The 13,510-nt window shown below is 35.7% G+C and overlaps 1 protein-coding gene across 1 annotated transcript in view; it reads left to right on the forward strand.

Moving 5' to 3' along the window:
• DNAJC5B (DnaJ heat shock protein family (Hsp40) member C5 beta) overlaps positions 1 to 4,271 on the forward strand; it is an 82,097-nt gene extending 77,826 nt beyond the window's left edge. Inside the window, exon 6 of the mRNA XM_038579412.1 lies at positions 3,221 to 4,271. Within this exon, the coding sequence (XP_038435340.1) occupies positions 3,221 to 3,315 (95 nt within the window). The 3' untranslated portion in view covers positions 3,316 to 4,271. The remainder of the gene's footprint in view (positions 1 to 3,220) is intronic.
• Positions 4,272 to 13,510: the final 9,239 nt, after the last annotated feature.

The following is a 13,510-nucleotide window of genomic DNA, read 5'->3' on the forward strand; positions in this document are numbered from 1 at the left end:
TCTTACATGGTCTTTCCTCTGTGTATCTGTATTCTAATATCCTCTTATAATGACATCAGTTATATTTAATGAATGCCTAGCCTGAGGACCTCATTTTACCTTAATTACCTCTTCAAAGACCCTCTTTCCAAATATGGTTCACATTCAAGGTACAGGATGTTAAAATTTCAAGATATGAACTAGAGAGGGGGCAGTCTGTGTGTGAGACAATTTAGTCCACAATATTGTATTTTTCAAATTTTTTATATCCTTAAAGATTTTTTTGTTTGCTTCATCAGTCAGTTACTAAAAGAAGCACTGAAATCTTCCACTGTGATGATGGATTTCTCTGTTTTTCTGTAAAATTCTATCAATTTCGCTTCATGTATTTTGAGGCTATTAGTGTATATAAGTTTAGAATTTGTATATCTCTTTGGTGAATTGAAAATTATATTATATAGTTACTCTTTAGCTCTATCAATGCTTTTTGTATTTTATTTTGTCTGTTAAAATATAGTTATATTAGCTTTCTTTTTATTAGTGTTTGTGTGGTAAAGATGTTTACATCTTTTTACTCTCAACTTTTTTTGTCCTTATTTTTTTTGATGTGTATTTTGTAAACAACATATGGTGGGGAATGGAATTTATTCAGTTTGAGAACATTTTTTCTTTTGAATAGACTATTAAGTCCATTTATTGTATTATTATATTATTAGAAATGATGATATATTTTTATTTTTTTCTACCAACTTACTCTTTTATTCTTTTAGAGAACAGACTCAAGAAATACTGCCTAGGTTTGAATACCAGTTCTATTATTTACTAGGGCTAGATACTTATAATTAGTTATATTTAATTATCACTTTAAATTGACATATTTTTTGTTTCTTTTTCCTTTTTTTCTTTTATAATGATAGAATATTTTTCATATTTCATTTCTTTCCTTCCTCCAGTTTAGAAGGGTTCTTTTAGGTTATCCTAAACATTTATCAAGCATACTTAAGTTATCAAAGTTTAAAATTAATTATTATCTTTACCCCTTCCTGAACAATACAAGAACTTTGTAACATTTTAATTCTGGTCATTTTCTTTCTGATTATACACTATTCTTGTATTCTACTTTTGTCTTAATTTTAAGTCTCCTAAATTATTATTATTGCTGTATATAATTATTATTATTGCTGTATTGCTTATTTTTGTTTACATATCTACCATTTTCTTTACTCACCATTCCTTTTTACAGCACAAATTTTCCATCTAGTAACACTTTTTTTGTGCCTGAATTACATCTTTAAATTGAGTCTGTTGGTGGAAATTTCCACTTTTATTATCTAAATAATATTATTATATTATAATATTAAATATTATCTAAATATCTATTATTATCTAAAAATATCTATTATTTTTTATCTAATATTATTAATTATATTAGATATTTATTATTAATAAATATCTATTATTATCTAAAAATACCTTTATACTATGTTTTCTTTTAAAGTAACAAGACAGTTTGTAAACAAACTTAGGTTGATATCTTCTTTGGCAAATAAAAATTATAATTCCATAGTTTTGGGGCTTCCATATTTGCTATTGAGAAATAAGATTGCTATTAAAACCATTGTCTTTGAGGGGCACCTGGGTGGCTCAGTCAGTTAAATGTCCAACTGTTGATTTAAGCTCAGGTTATGGTGTCAGAGTTGAAAGATAGAGCACCCCCCTCCCGGCCCCCATGAAGCTCTGTGGTGAGCTCAGCTTCAGGCTCTGTGCTGAGCATGGAGCCTGCTTACTCTTCTCTCTCTCCCTCTGCTCCTCTCCCACCCTGCCATATGTGCCTCTCTCTCTAAAACAAATTGTTTTTGGTGTTTTTCAAAGTCACTAAGATGTTTTAAATATGAGTTTTTCTTTAATTTATCCTACCTGGTTCTTTCTAGAAAATTCTTAGCCATTAAATCTTCAAATATTGCCTTTAATCTTTTCTTTTACTCTTTATGAAAGTCTTACCAGAATATGTTAGACTTTATAATTCTATTCTTCATGTCTTTTAACCTCTTTCATATTTTATTTCTGTTCCTCTGTGTTACATTCTGATTAACCTCCTCAGATCTGTCTTCCACTTCATTAATTCTCTCTTTAGCTGTTAAACCCATTCATCAGGTTTTAAAATTTTCAGATGTTTTGATCTCAAGTTCTTTTTTATTATTAGTTTCAAAACCCACTTGATCACTTAAAAAAAACATCTAATTTTTTAAAAATTCTGCATCTTAAAAGTGCAGGCTTGGAAGTCTTTCTGGGCCTGATTTGGCCTTCTATTGTTTCTATTAGCTCTCAATGTGCATTGTTTCTATATGTAATCATTCACTCTCTCCTTCTTTCTTTTTTTCTGAATTCATGTTTCTTACAAGTTTTTAGTTATTTTATGAGGATCTCTATTTATCTCCCCTCTATCTCTGTTCATTTTTATCTTGAGTTCATATATTTTAGTAATATTTTAGTGATTCTTTAAGGTCTGGGTTGAAGATGGGGCTATTCTATTCGGCTAGGTGCTTGGGAACACATTTTATACTGCACCATTTTAAATTAAACTATCAGCATGAGGTTTCTTAGAACATAAAGATACTTAAATTTGGTCTGCCAATATGTGTGCTCATTGGCTTGCTATTAAGTATTTGTAGAGGGGTTCTTTCCTCTTAACACCAAAACTCAAGACCAACAAATTTTCTTGTAGATTTAGGGGTATGGTGATTTAGAGAGTGCATAACCATTTTGGATACTAGCTTTATGTGGGGAGCTTCCTATTAGACTCTCATCTAAGCAAGCTCTGGGCTTTGACCTCTCTCCCAACCAAGGGCTGTATATGAAATTGTACGCTGAACAACTTTAGGGGCCATTTATCATACAGATATACACTAGGGTCTAAATAACATATATGGTGGACCTGTTTTCATCCCCACAAGATGGTGAAAACTAAAATTCAAGTTCACCAGGTTCAGCAACTGCCTCAAGGTGAAAGCTGGGTTCAGTGCTTTAGTTTTATAACTCTATAACTTATAAAACTTAAATAAAGATTAAAGACAGGGTTTCCCCCTTTTTGAAGTCCTTTAAAGGGCAGGCATCCTCAATATCTTATGAAATGAATTGGCTTGCCAATCATCATTTCAACAAAAATATCTACCACTTGCCCCATTAAAGGAAATGTAACATGATCAGAGGGTGTTTATTGCTTTGCTTTGTTTATTTTTAGATGTGGACTTTCCAGTTGTTCTCCAGCCTACAAATGCAAATGAGAAAACACAGCTAATCAGAGAAGGACCTCGAAGTTATTGCACAGACTCTTAATATTGAGACCATTGAGGGCCCACAATATCCCCTCTTGGTTCAGCCATGTCTCCAGGTGGTCATGGGTGGGACAGGGTAAGGGGCATGAAATGCTGTGAACTTTTCCACATTCATATTTTATTTTTTAGGTTAGGGAAAGATGATTGCTACATAATTTTCTCAGTATGCATTCTCATTCCTTGAGTAGAATTCCTAATGAAACACATTCCATTTTGATGAATAAAAGCCTGAAGAGTTGTTTTATGCTCCTCACATGAGGTAAGATGGTGGCACTGGACAGGCTTTATGAGCCTGTCCTTATGTGACCTAGATCTAATTCCTTACAGACTAAAGTAGCACTCCAAACAGAAGCCACTTCTCATCTGTTTAACTGAATGCAATATTCCTCTCTGCCACAAATATCTTTAGCAAAATATACATGGAAATTTAAGAGGAATTGTGTGTGTGTGTGTAGATTTTTCCCTGTCAATGTTTAATATGGCTACAGAAATATTTCAAGAGGCAGGAAGAAATTATTACGTAAAAAAGACAACTATCATTTAATTTTAAAGTATATTCTTTGAAAGATTAAAAATTGTCATTTACTGAAAACTGATGAGTAAAACCAGGAAGAAACAGGTTTTGTGTACTTTTAGACTGGCATAAAAACAAAAACAAAATTTCAACCTGGCTAAATGTTATAAATGATCTAGAAAATCATACTAAGCCCAAACCAGCCCCTAAAAATATGTTGATCATTTCTAAGTAAAAACAGTTTTTGTACAACTGACCTATATTAGACAGAGTGAGGAAAAGAAACATATAGGGTAAAAGGTAGAATTCTAAACTCTACAGCCTAACTTTAGATTTAAAGGCATATCATTTACCCACTTTTGGTGGGAATAATTACATTGACCAGAAAATGCTCAGCTCTATGCATGTTGAACAATTAAACTCAAAGGTCATTTCTGCATTAACTGTTTGATCCTTATATTCATTATGTGGTCAAAGCCATGTCCTAAAATCATGTTCTAAAATAGTACAGAAAGTGTTTGTTTTTTTCTTAGTTCTTTATATAATATTGTGGTTTTCAAGATCTTGTTATGTTTTTATATAATATTGCATGAAATGCCATTCTGTTTTTTGTTTCTTATTCCCACCATCACCAAACTGCAGTCAAATGAGCCTAAAATATACATTGAGTGAAAATTGGTGTTATAGCTCTGACAGTTCTGAAGTCATTAAAACTCTGCTTTAACCCTTGAGTTACTGGACTTTTTTTTAATCGACACAATCAAGTAGGAAAAGTCTTGGTTGGAAAGTTAGGAAAGCTGGTTTTAATCTAAACTCTTACTATATAGCCCTGTCACCAATTGAGATGAGAATTATATGACTAATTATTCTATGACTCCGTTTTCCTACCTGACCACCTTCCAAGTTGCTGTAAGACGAGATCAAAAGGCTGAGGTGAAAGTACTCTACAAAGTCAAGTATTTGACAAATACAAGGTAGTTTTACATGAATTTGCATATGTTCATACACACAGACAAACATAATGTGACTTCTTATGTAGATAAACTCTTACCCAACAAAACCCTTGAAGATACCTAGTACTAACAATAACCAGCAAGTGCTTGGAACTCTGTATTCAACAAACAAGTACTACTTTCCATTTGAAGGGAACATAAGATAAATAGCCCTGTCTGTGGATAATTTGAGCTACTACATTTCCTTCCTGGAGCATTCTAAGCAAAAAGGTCAGGCCTATTTTTGAATAGCAACCTAAATCACAAAGTTCCTTTTTCTCTCCCAAACCTCATTTTTCTTACATGGAATTTTTTACTTCTACCAGCTTGTCCAGAGAGCTGGTACAAGAGTAGAAAGATGAGAACAGGGGATGAATCAGAATCAGAATCAGAATCAGATGGTGGAATTAAATTCATAAAGGGGTTCTTGTTAATGTTCCCCACAAATAGCTAATTACTAGTTACAATGATATGTGGTAAATGTTAAGGACATGAATGTGTATGAATGAGGAAATGAATCTGCAGAATGCCCCTAAGCTACATAGAAACAAGGAGCAACTCTTCATCTGAGGAGAGGCCACTTAGGGATCAACAGAAGCTGCCATTCAGAGTCACCTGCTGTTATTTTGAATCTATACACATCTTAGCAGAGAAGCACCAAGAAAAACATGCCCACGATGAACCAGCACTTCAATGGCTTACTGGCTAGTCTTGGGTTATCAGAGTAAGGGATTTTGTATAAGGGTTCAAAGTTCATCTATTTATTTTGAACATAATAAAAATATATATGCATTTTTCTTTACCAAAATAGACATATCTTAATTCTTTGATTTTATTTCTACATTTTAAATGTATGGATGCTAAAACATATTTGATGTTTCCTAGCCTGGAAATACACACACCTGACAGTGCACTGCCTGATATTTTGATCTACAGAGGGGGTTCCAATTGGGGCTACAAAATCTTTATGTTTGGCACAATGATGCCCCCTCCAAGATGTACTTATTCTAACTCCCAGAACCAGCAAATATGTCACCTTTAATGGAAAAAGGCATCTTGATTATCCAAGTGAGCACAATCTAATCACATGACTCATCAGAAATGGAGAATCTTTCCCAGCTATAAGAGATGTGACTATAGAAGAATGATCAGAGATATGCTTTAAAGTTGGAGGAGGAAAGGGTCCATAAACCAGAGTATGCAGGCAAACTCTAAAAGCTGGAAAACTTAAAGAAGTGGATTCTGCTCTAGAGCCTCCCCCCAAAAAAAGAAATTCAGCCCTACCACCACCTTGATTTTTGCCCAGTGACATCCATGTCAAACTCTGACCTTCAGATTGTATGAGTTTAATAGAGTCAATGCTCCTCACTTGTTTCTTTATTAACCTCACTCCTTATTCTAGATTTCTTTTTTTAATTCCTTCATCCTGAGCATCTAGCTTCATTTTCTCCTCGGACCCTTCTGTTCCCTGTTTCTAAGTACTCCATCTCTCTGGTTCTTCTCCCTTCTTGCACTCCTACCTTTCTTCCATTTGACCCCCACTCCTCTGTTTTAATCTCCTAATCTCTCTGCTGGCAACTATCAACTCCATCTCTACATTTACTTGTTTTTTTACCTAACCTGAAGTATTGTAAATCTACCCTCAACTGGTGGGGCAGGGAGAGATAGCAGATAATAGCAGTCTTGGTAACAATATTCTTAAAGGAATGTCTTCCTTCCTCCATGCCAAATTCAAGCACAAATCATCAAAATGCTAATAGGCCAAAGGGGAACAGAGTATATTTCAAATAATTCTGAGTGTATTAACAAATAGAAATAATTCATAGTGACCACATTTCATTATTGGAATGCATGGCAAGGTAATTTGAGACATTAATTTTGTTTTGTCCTTAGTAAGACTCAAAGGAATGAGGGCTCTCCTTCTGGGATTCATCTTAGAAAGGTCAATTCTTTGCTAGGATAGCCTAGGATAACCTTGGAGGTTAAAAACAAAGGTAGAGAGACACCTGAAAAACCACCACCCAGGCTTTTGTTTGGGTGCTTGGGCTAATTGAAGGGCTGTTAGAAAGATAAATGCTGAAACTTGAGGAGGAGAAGTAGGTTAAAGATGGGTTTGGGAGTTTTGAGGGGAGTTCCCAGAGTGCCCCAGACTTGTGTCTCAGAGTAGGCAGTTAGTTAAATTCTAACAGGACACCTGGAGCCCAGCAATGAGGAAGTCATGGCCAGCTATCAGGAAAGTCAGAGGCCTGTCCTGGCAGCACTCCACAAGAAGCCAGATCAAACCAGTGAGGCCCAAGATGGTGGACACCATGTCAGGAAACCCCCGTCCAAATAAGGAAGAAAAGTCCAAAACTGCTTCCAAAAAATCCCTGCCCCAAGTAAGGAATATTCCACTCCCTAGTTTGCAACAGTCAATAGAAGATAGAAACCCAAACTCCAGGGTGTGCAGCTCTCTCTTTGGGTCACCTTCTCTAACATCTGGTGAATATACTTTAGCTTTAATGAACTTTCCCACTTGTGTTACTTATCCACTGCGTTGTGTCTGTCCTTGAATTCTTTCCCATGAGGAGATCAATAACCTTCAGCAATATCTTTATGATGGGCTGGGCCAAGGCCCCAGGGTCTCCCCAGTTCACTGGCAACATGCCCACAGGGGAGAGCCCCTCCAATGAGATAGCATTTCGATGCCTGAGAGACAAAATTAAGTCATAGCTTTTTAGCCATAACAAAAGATTCCTGTACACACACCTGGCCCCTCAAAGGAACCGTGCAGGGTTGGACACAGAGACCTCAGGAGTACCCAGGCTGGAGCAAGATGAGGGACTGGAAATGCACTTGGAGGAGGAAGACAGAAACTGCGAGGACCCCATACATCCCTAGGAACTGGGCTGGGGACTCTCAAAACCTGGCTGAGGTGAAATTTCTCACTATTTTGTCAAACTGCAGGCCTGAGTCAGAATTAATTTAGAACATATAATGTATTTAGACCATGAAGAGACTTTTCCAATATCTTTTCTCAGATGTCACTTCTTCATAGGCTTTCCCAAACCTAGAACTGTACCCTACCTCACGCTTCCTATCCTATACTTTTTTCCTTAGTACCTTTCACTAACATATTTTAATACTTGCTTATTGTCTGTCTCTGCTTGCCATGAAGGCAAAGATTTTGGCTGTTTTTGTGTTCTGCTGAATCCCCAGTGCTTAAGATAATGATTCATGGTACCTGATTCATGGTAGACAGCCTGGGAATATTTGTTAAATGGATAAATGTTTAACTTGTGTCATAGAATGGAGAAATTCCTAGCTGCTAGAAATGCAAAAGTTGCTAGAATCTTGTTTTCAGGGAGGCTTAGTATATTAACAAAACAATTTAATTAATATAAAATTCATGGTAGCTTGGCACCCAATCAAGTCTGACCCAATTACAGAATTATCTTTTTAAAAAATTTCAGCTCTTCCCCTCTCTTATTCCTCATTGATATGAAGGCAAACCTACCTCCAGATCACTAGTCCTCCTCCAACAAAGAAAAACCTTTATTCAAGAAACAAAGTCCTCCTCTCCAAAACCCCTCTTTTTCCAGCCAGTACTCCTCCTAAGCACCAAAGTAACATTTATCTGTATATTATTTCTGAGAAGTTCTAAACTCAAAAGGACTAGAAATTTAGATTAAATCATGTATAACCAGTTTCTGTATAATGAAGCCATTTCCAAATTGTAGAAGGCTCAAATGTGCAGTGATTTCCAGAACATCATAGGGTCAGAATTTATATCTGTATTTTGTGCACTGCTAAAAATGAAGTAGAAACTAATAAATCCCTGTTGACTGATTAATTCTTAACAACATATGCCATTTCTGGAAGAAAAAAAAAGCTTTTCTTCAAAAAGAGACCTAAACATGCTCAGTGTCAAATGAATCGGTGTGATACAACTTTCTGGAATTTTCATGCTGTTCAGGGCTATACCCAAGAAGCAAAACTAAATTCCCAGAATCAAATCAACAGTAATAGGACAGCTGTTAACACATTCTGCACATTGCTAGGGCTGCCAACTCAGCTTTCTAATAGCTGAAAATCTTATCATCATCTTCAATGTCTCAGAGCACCCCAGGCACATCCTTACTCCCAGGCCCAGGAAAAGGGGATCTTACCTGGTGAAGGTTTTATCTTTCTGAATAAGCTGCTCTGGTGCCCAAATAATCTCCACTACTGAAATGTTGTCCAGATTCATCTCTTCTCAGAGATCTATAATGCACTTTCTTTTCTGGTGAAAAATGATTGAGGGGAAAATTTTTAGTGTAGATTTTCACTTTGAGAATGAAATTCCAACATTTTCTTAATTTAAGAATGATCTATTCAGGCAGGTATACATTAGCTATTTACTAAACTGGCATTTTTCAGGATTATTTATTATAATTGCAGAAAGCAATATTTCAAAACTAACCTAGATTTAAAAGGAACAGGTGAAAGCCATTAGGAACTGAAAAATATTAAGTTTACATATTAACTTATTAACATTAACAGTTTTATACAAAATGCCTTCATTTCAAAAGTTTTAAAAATATATTTAGCATGGAATTTATTTTTATAAGATTTTTTATTTGCTCATTTGAGGGAGAGAGAGTGCACACTTGCAAGGGGGAGGGTCAGAGGGAGGAGAAGCAGACTCCCCACTGAGTAGGGTACCCTACATGGGGCTTGTTCCCAGGATCCCCAATCATGACTTGGGCCCAAAGCAGACACTTAACTGACTGAGCCACCTAGGCACCCCTGGGATTTATTTTTTAGATTCAATATATAGTATACTTAGAAAGTAAAATTTTAGGTACCAAAACCTGAAAGATACAGGTTATTCTGAGGAAGAGGGCAAAGTTTTAATAGAAAATTAATAATGATTAATTTCCCTGCTTGTCTTCTGATTTTCTTTGTTTTCTCTTATCTCTTGTCTTAGCATATCCCATTCCCCAAACTGAAGGATTTGAAAGGAGGTGGGAAGTGATGGCTTTTAGGATCACAGGAGTATTTGTATTTGAACAAGATGATTGATTCTTTCACGAATTAAAAATAAATCTATCAAATGAACAATAATAACCAATAGTCACAGGGCTGCCCTAAGAACTTATTAGCTTTATATATTTATATATTGTTAATACACTATCTATGGGACAAGTATTATCAGTCCTCATCTCCAGACTAACAAACTAAACCACAGAAAGTTTAAGTAACTCTGCCAGGATCACCTAGCCCCTAAGAGGTAGAGCAGGCTGGTCTTCAAATGCACTATATTGCCTCTTCATGGTGATCTTTATTTCTAACTACATTTGTCCTTCCTGAAAACTAACCCTCTCCCAAATCCTTCCCAGAGTTCTCTTATTTAAAAAAAAAAAAATACACACTCCATTTATTATGTACCTTTCTCTTTAACTGCCCTTTTTAGCTTAAGATTCCTCTGGGGGATCCCTCCCTTTCTTAATTTTCAGTGTCTTCTTCAAAAGCAAATCCTCAAAATCCTCAAAATATGTAAGAGCAAATTCCCAAATATTTCTGTCTCTTCTTCTTCTTCCACTTCCCTCCTCCTCCTCCCAGCAGCATTTCTTTACTTGGGAAGCCTGAGTGGACTTGGTAGCTGGCTGCCACTTTCTCTTGTCTGACCAGTGAATAACTGCAATATTAATCAAGTGGGTGGAAAGTGATTCTAGAGTAGTTGATATCAGTTAGCAATCCTGACTAAAAATTCTGGTAAAGTTCCTGCCAAAATTTTCCAGGATGGTAGACAGTGAGAAGAAAACTTTTAATATGTTTTTGAATAGCAAACATATATACGGCACTTACTATGTGCCAGATAGTATTCTAAGTGCTTAATATAGATTAATTCATTTAAGCCTCACAGCAAACCTATGAATTTGGTACTATTGTTCCTCATTTCACAGATGGAAACATTGGAGCTATTAATTAGCCTACAACTTTAAAAAAAAACAAGAGAACCAGCATTTGGACTCAAGTTGTCTAGCTCTAAGGCCTGTCTACTTAATTACTATGCCACCCTAAGGCATTTGAATACTGTAAAGTTAGATACAACTACATATTTAATATAAAAACAGTGTTTACATTTGAATTTGTCCCTCCTGCACTAAAAGTGAATACCATAAGTCTATAAATCCAAGTTGATTCATTCTATTCCATTATTCTGATTACACAAGATTGTGATGAGAACATTTGCTATTATATATAAAAATAAGGCATTTCAATTTCACTCATACAATAGATGTATAATCTTTTCTTGACTTTATCTATTCATAATAAAAGTGAAATTAGGGATCCCTGGGTGGCACAGCGGTTAAGCGCCTGCCTTTGGCCCAGGGCGTGATCCTGGAGACCCGGGATCGAATCCCACATCAGGCTCTTGGTGCATGGAGCCTGCTTCTCCCTCTGCCTATGTCTCTGCCTCTCTCTTTCTCTCTGTGACTATCATAAATAATAAAAAAAATAAATAAAAATAAATAAAAGTGAAATTATACTGAATCTCTCCATTGTACAAAATAAAGTACATATTGTGAAGTTTCTATTAGTAAACATATACCATTATTTATGTCAGATGTCTAAATTAGCAATCCTTTATTATTTCTTCATTGGAAATACAATTTGGCAAACAAATTTTTCCTATAGGAACTGGAACTTTATCTCCCACCATTTAAAATAAGTGTGTGTGTGTGTGTGTTGCAGTAATTTATTTTGTTTCTGGTAGACTATGTCAATTTGCCATTGTGAAGAGCACAGTACCCTCCACACTCTGGATTTACCTGTGCTTTATTTTTTCCTTTGGCACTCACCACTGTTGAACCTACTCTATATATCATTTATTATCAATTTGTTGTCTGTCCTTCAAAATCTATGTTCCATCAGAGTAGAAATTTGTGGCTGTTTTGCTTACTGCTGCATCCTCAGCACTAGAACATATGTACCTGGCACATAGTAGAGATTGAATAAATGTTTAGTAAAGGAATAAATATCAATCTCTGAAAAAAATCTCTGCAACATCTTTTCCCAGTCCCAGCCCCCGAAATCATACCTTTGGGAAAGATACTGTATGAACAAAGTGACAGTTCTATTCTTTCTGAGTGTGAAAGACTGCATATGAACTCGAAGTCTTATGGAGCCCTGGGAATTGGATGGATTGGTCTTGCAATCTCCCTGTAGTACAAATGGTTCCTGTTAACCTCCTTAATGGAGGTAGGGGGCTGGGGGTTAGTCTCATTAAGATCTTTTGACATAGTGATTTGTCATATAATTCAAGATTTAGTTTTGCCTGATAATGAAATTAATCCCCATTATTCGCAGATTCCATACTTGCAAATTTCCCTACTTGTTAGGGAAATTTATTTCATGGTCATTCACAATAATATATATCAAATACGGTATCTAAATGCTAACACACCAAACACATACTGATCACTTAACAAAAATGTGAACAGGAACTTAAACTTTTATTTCCCCTAGGAGTGATGGTTCAGTATTCACCAAACCACTGTTTCTGGTAACTATGTAGAACCTAACTAATGCAAATAACACAAATCCACTATATCTCCCCCGGAGTTCTCCAGAATGGTTCCCTTTCTGACCTTGGAAATGTTATCTCTGGGTTTCTCACAATAAGCACATGTTCTCATTCCAGTCTTGTGGAATCTTTCTTGGAGACAGTATACATTTATAGAAAGCCATGTATGAGCAATCAGTATTTCTGAGTTCAGCCCTGCTCCCCCAATCTGGAGAATCATACTGAAGAAATTATTTAACATTTCCTGATAGAGCTTCCTGATCTATGGAATGTTTTCCTCACCTGAAAGGAAGAACTTCAAAGTTGTTTCATGTGCCTATATGTGAGGTATTTTTCAAGTTGAACAATGTTTTCTTTTTCCTTCAGATCTCAGGGTATCTTAAATAAATTTTGTGGAACACCACTGTTAACAAATCTTAGGGATTTTATCTTTGAGTTCCAGAGGTAAGAAGAGACTTCTCTTTAATAAATGGAACACTGCTACTCCCAGAATGTCCTGTCATTGTATAACCTTGCCTAACATCAGAAACTGCCTTTCAACTTCCTTCCTCCTAGGAAGCAGTCCCACAGTCCAGTCTCTCTAACTCAAGTGTCCAGTTGAGAACAGGAAGACCAACTAGTACTAAGGAGAATCCTAGCTGGTGACTCAATAGATCTGAGATCTCATATGCCATTACTCAATTCTGTCCCTGAACGTAAGTCATTTCATATCTTTGGTCATCAGTTCCTTCACTTCTAAGCAATTCTTATTAGATGACAATTATGAAACTGCCCCGCATATTATATAAAATAACTTGCATATAGTTAAACACAAATGCAAACAATACCAACAAATACAGAAAAGAAAGCATATTCCTTTTCCCTCATCAATCTTATATTAGTTTCCTAGGGTTGCCTTAAAAAATACCATAGACTAAAAACAAAACAAAAACAAAAACAAAAAAAAACATAGACTGGGTGACTTAAACAACAGAAATTTATTTTCTCACAGTTGTGGAGGCTAGGTCTAAGATAAAGGTTTCAGTAGGTTTGATTTCTTCTGAGAGCTCTCTCCTTAGCTTGCAGATGGCCACCTTCTTGCTGTGTGTTCATATGCTTGTCTCTCCATGCATCCTAGTCCCTTCTTATGAGAATGTTA

This window comes from Canis lupus, chromosome 29, assembly GCF_011100685.1.
Source record: "Canis lupus familiaris isolate Mischka breed German Shepherd chromosome 29, alternate assembly UU_Cfam_GSD_1.0, whole genome shotgun sequence".
Lineage (NCBI taxonomy): Eukaryota > Metazoa > Chordata > Mammalia > Carnivora > Canidae > Canis > Canis lupus.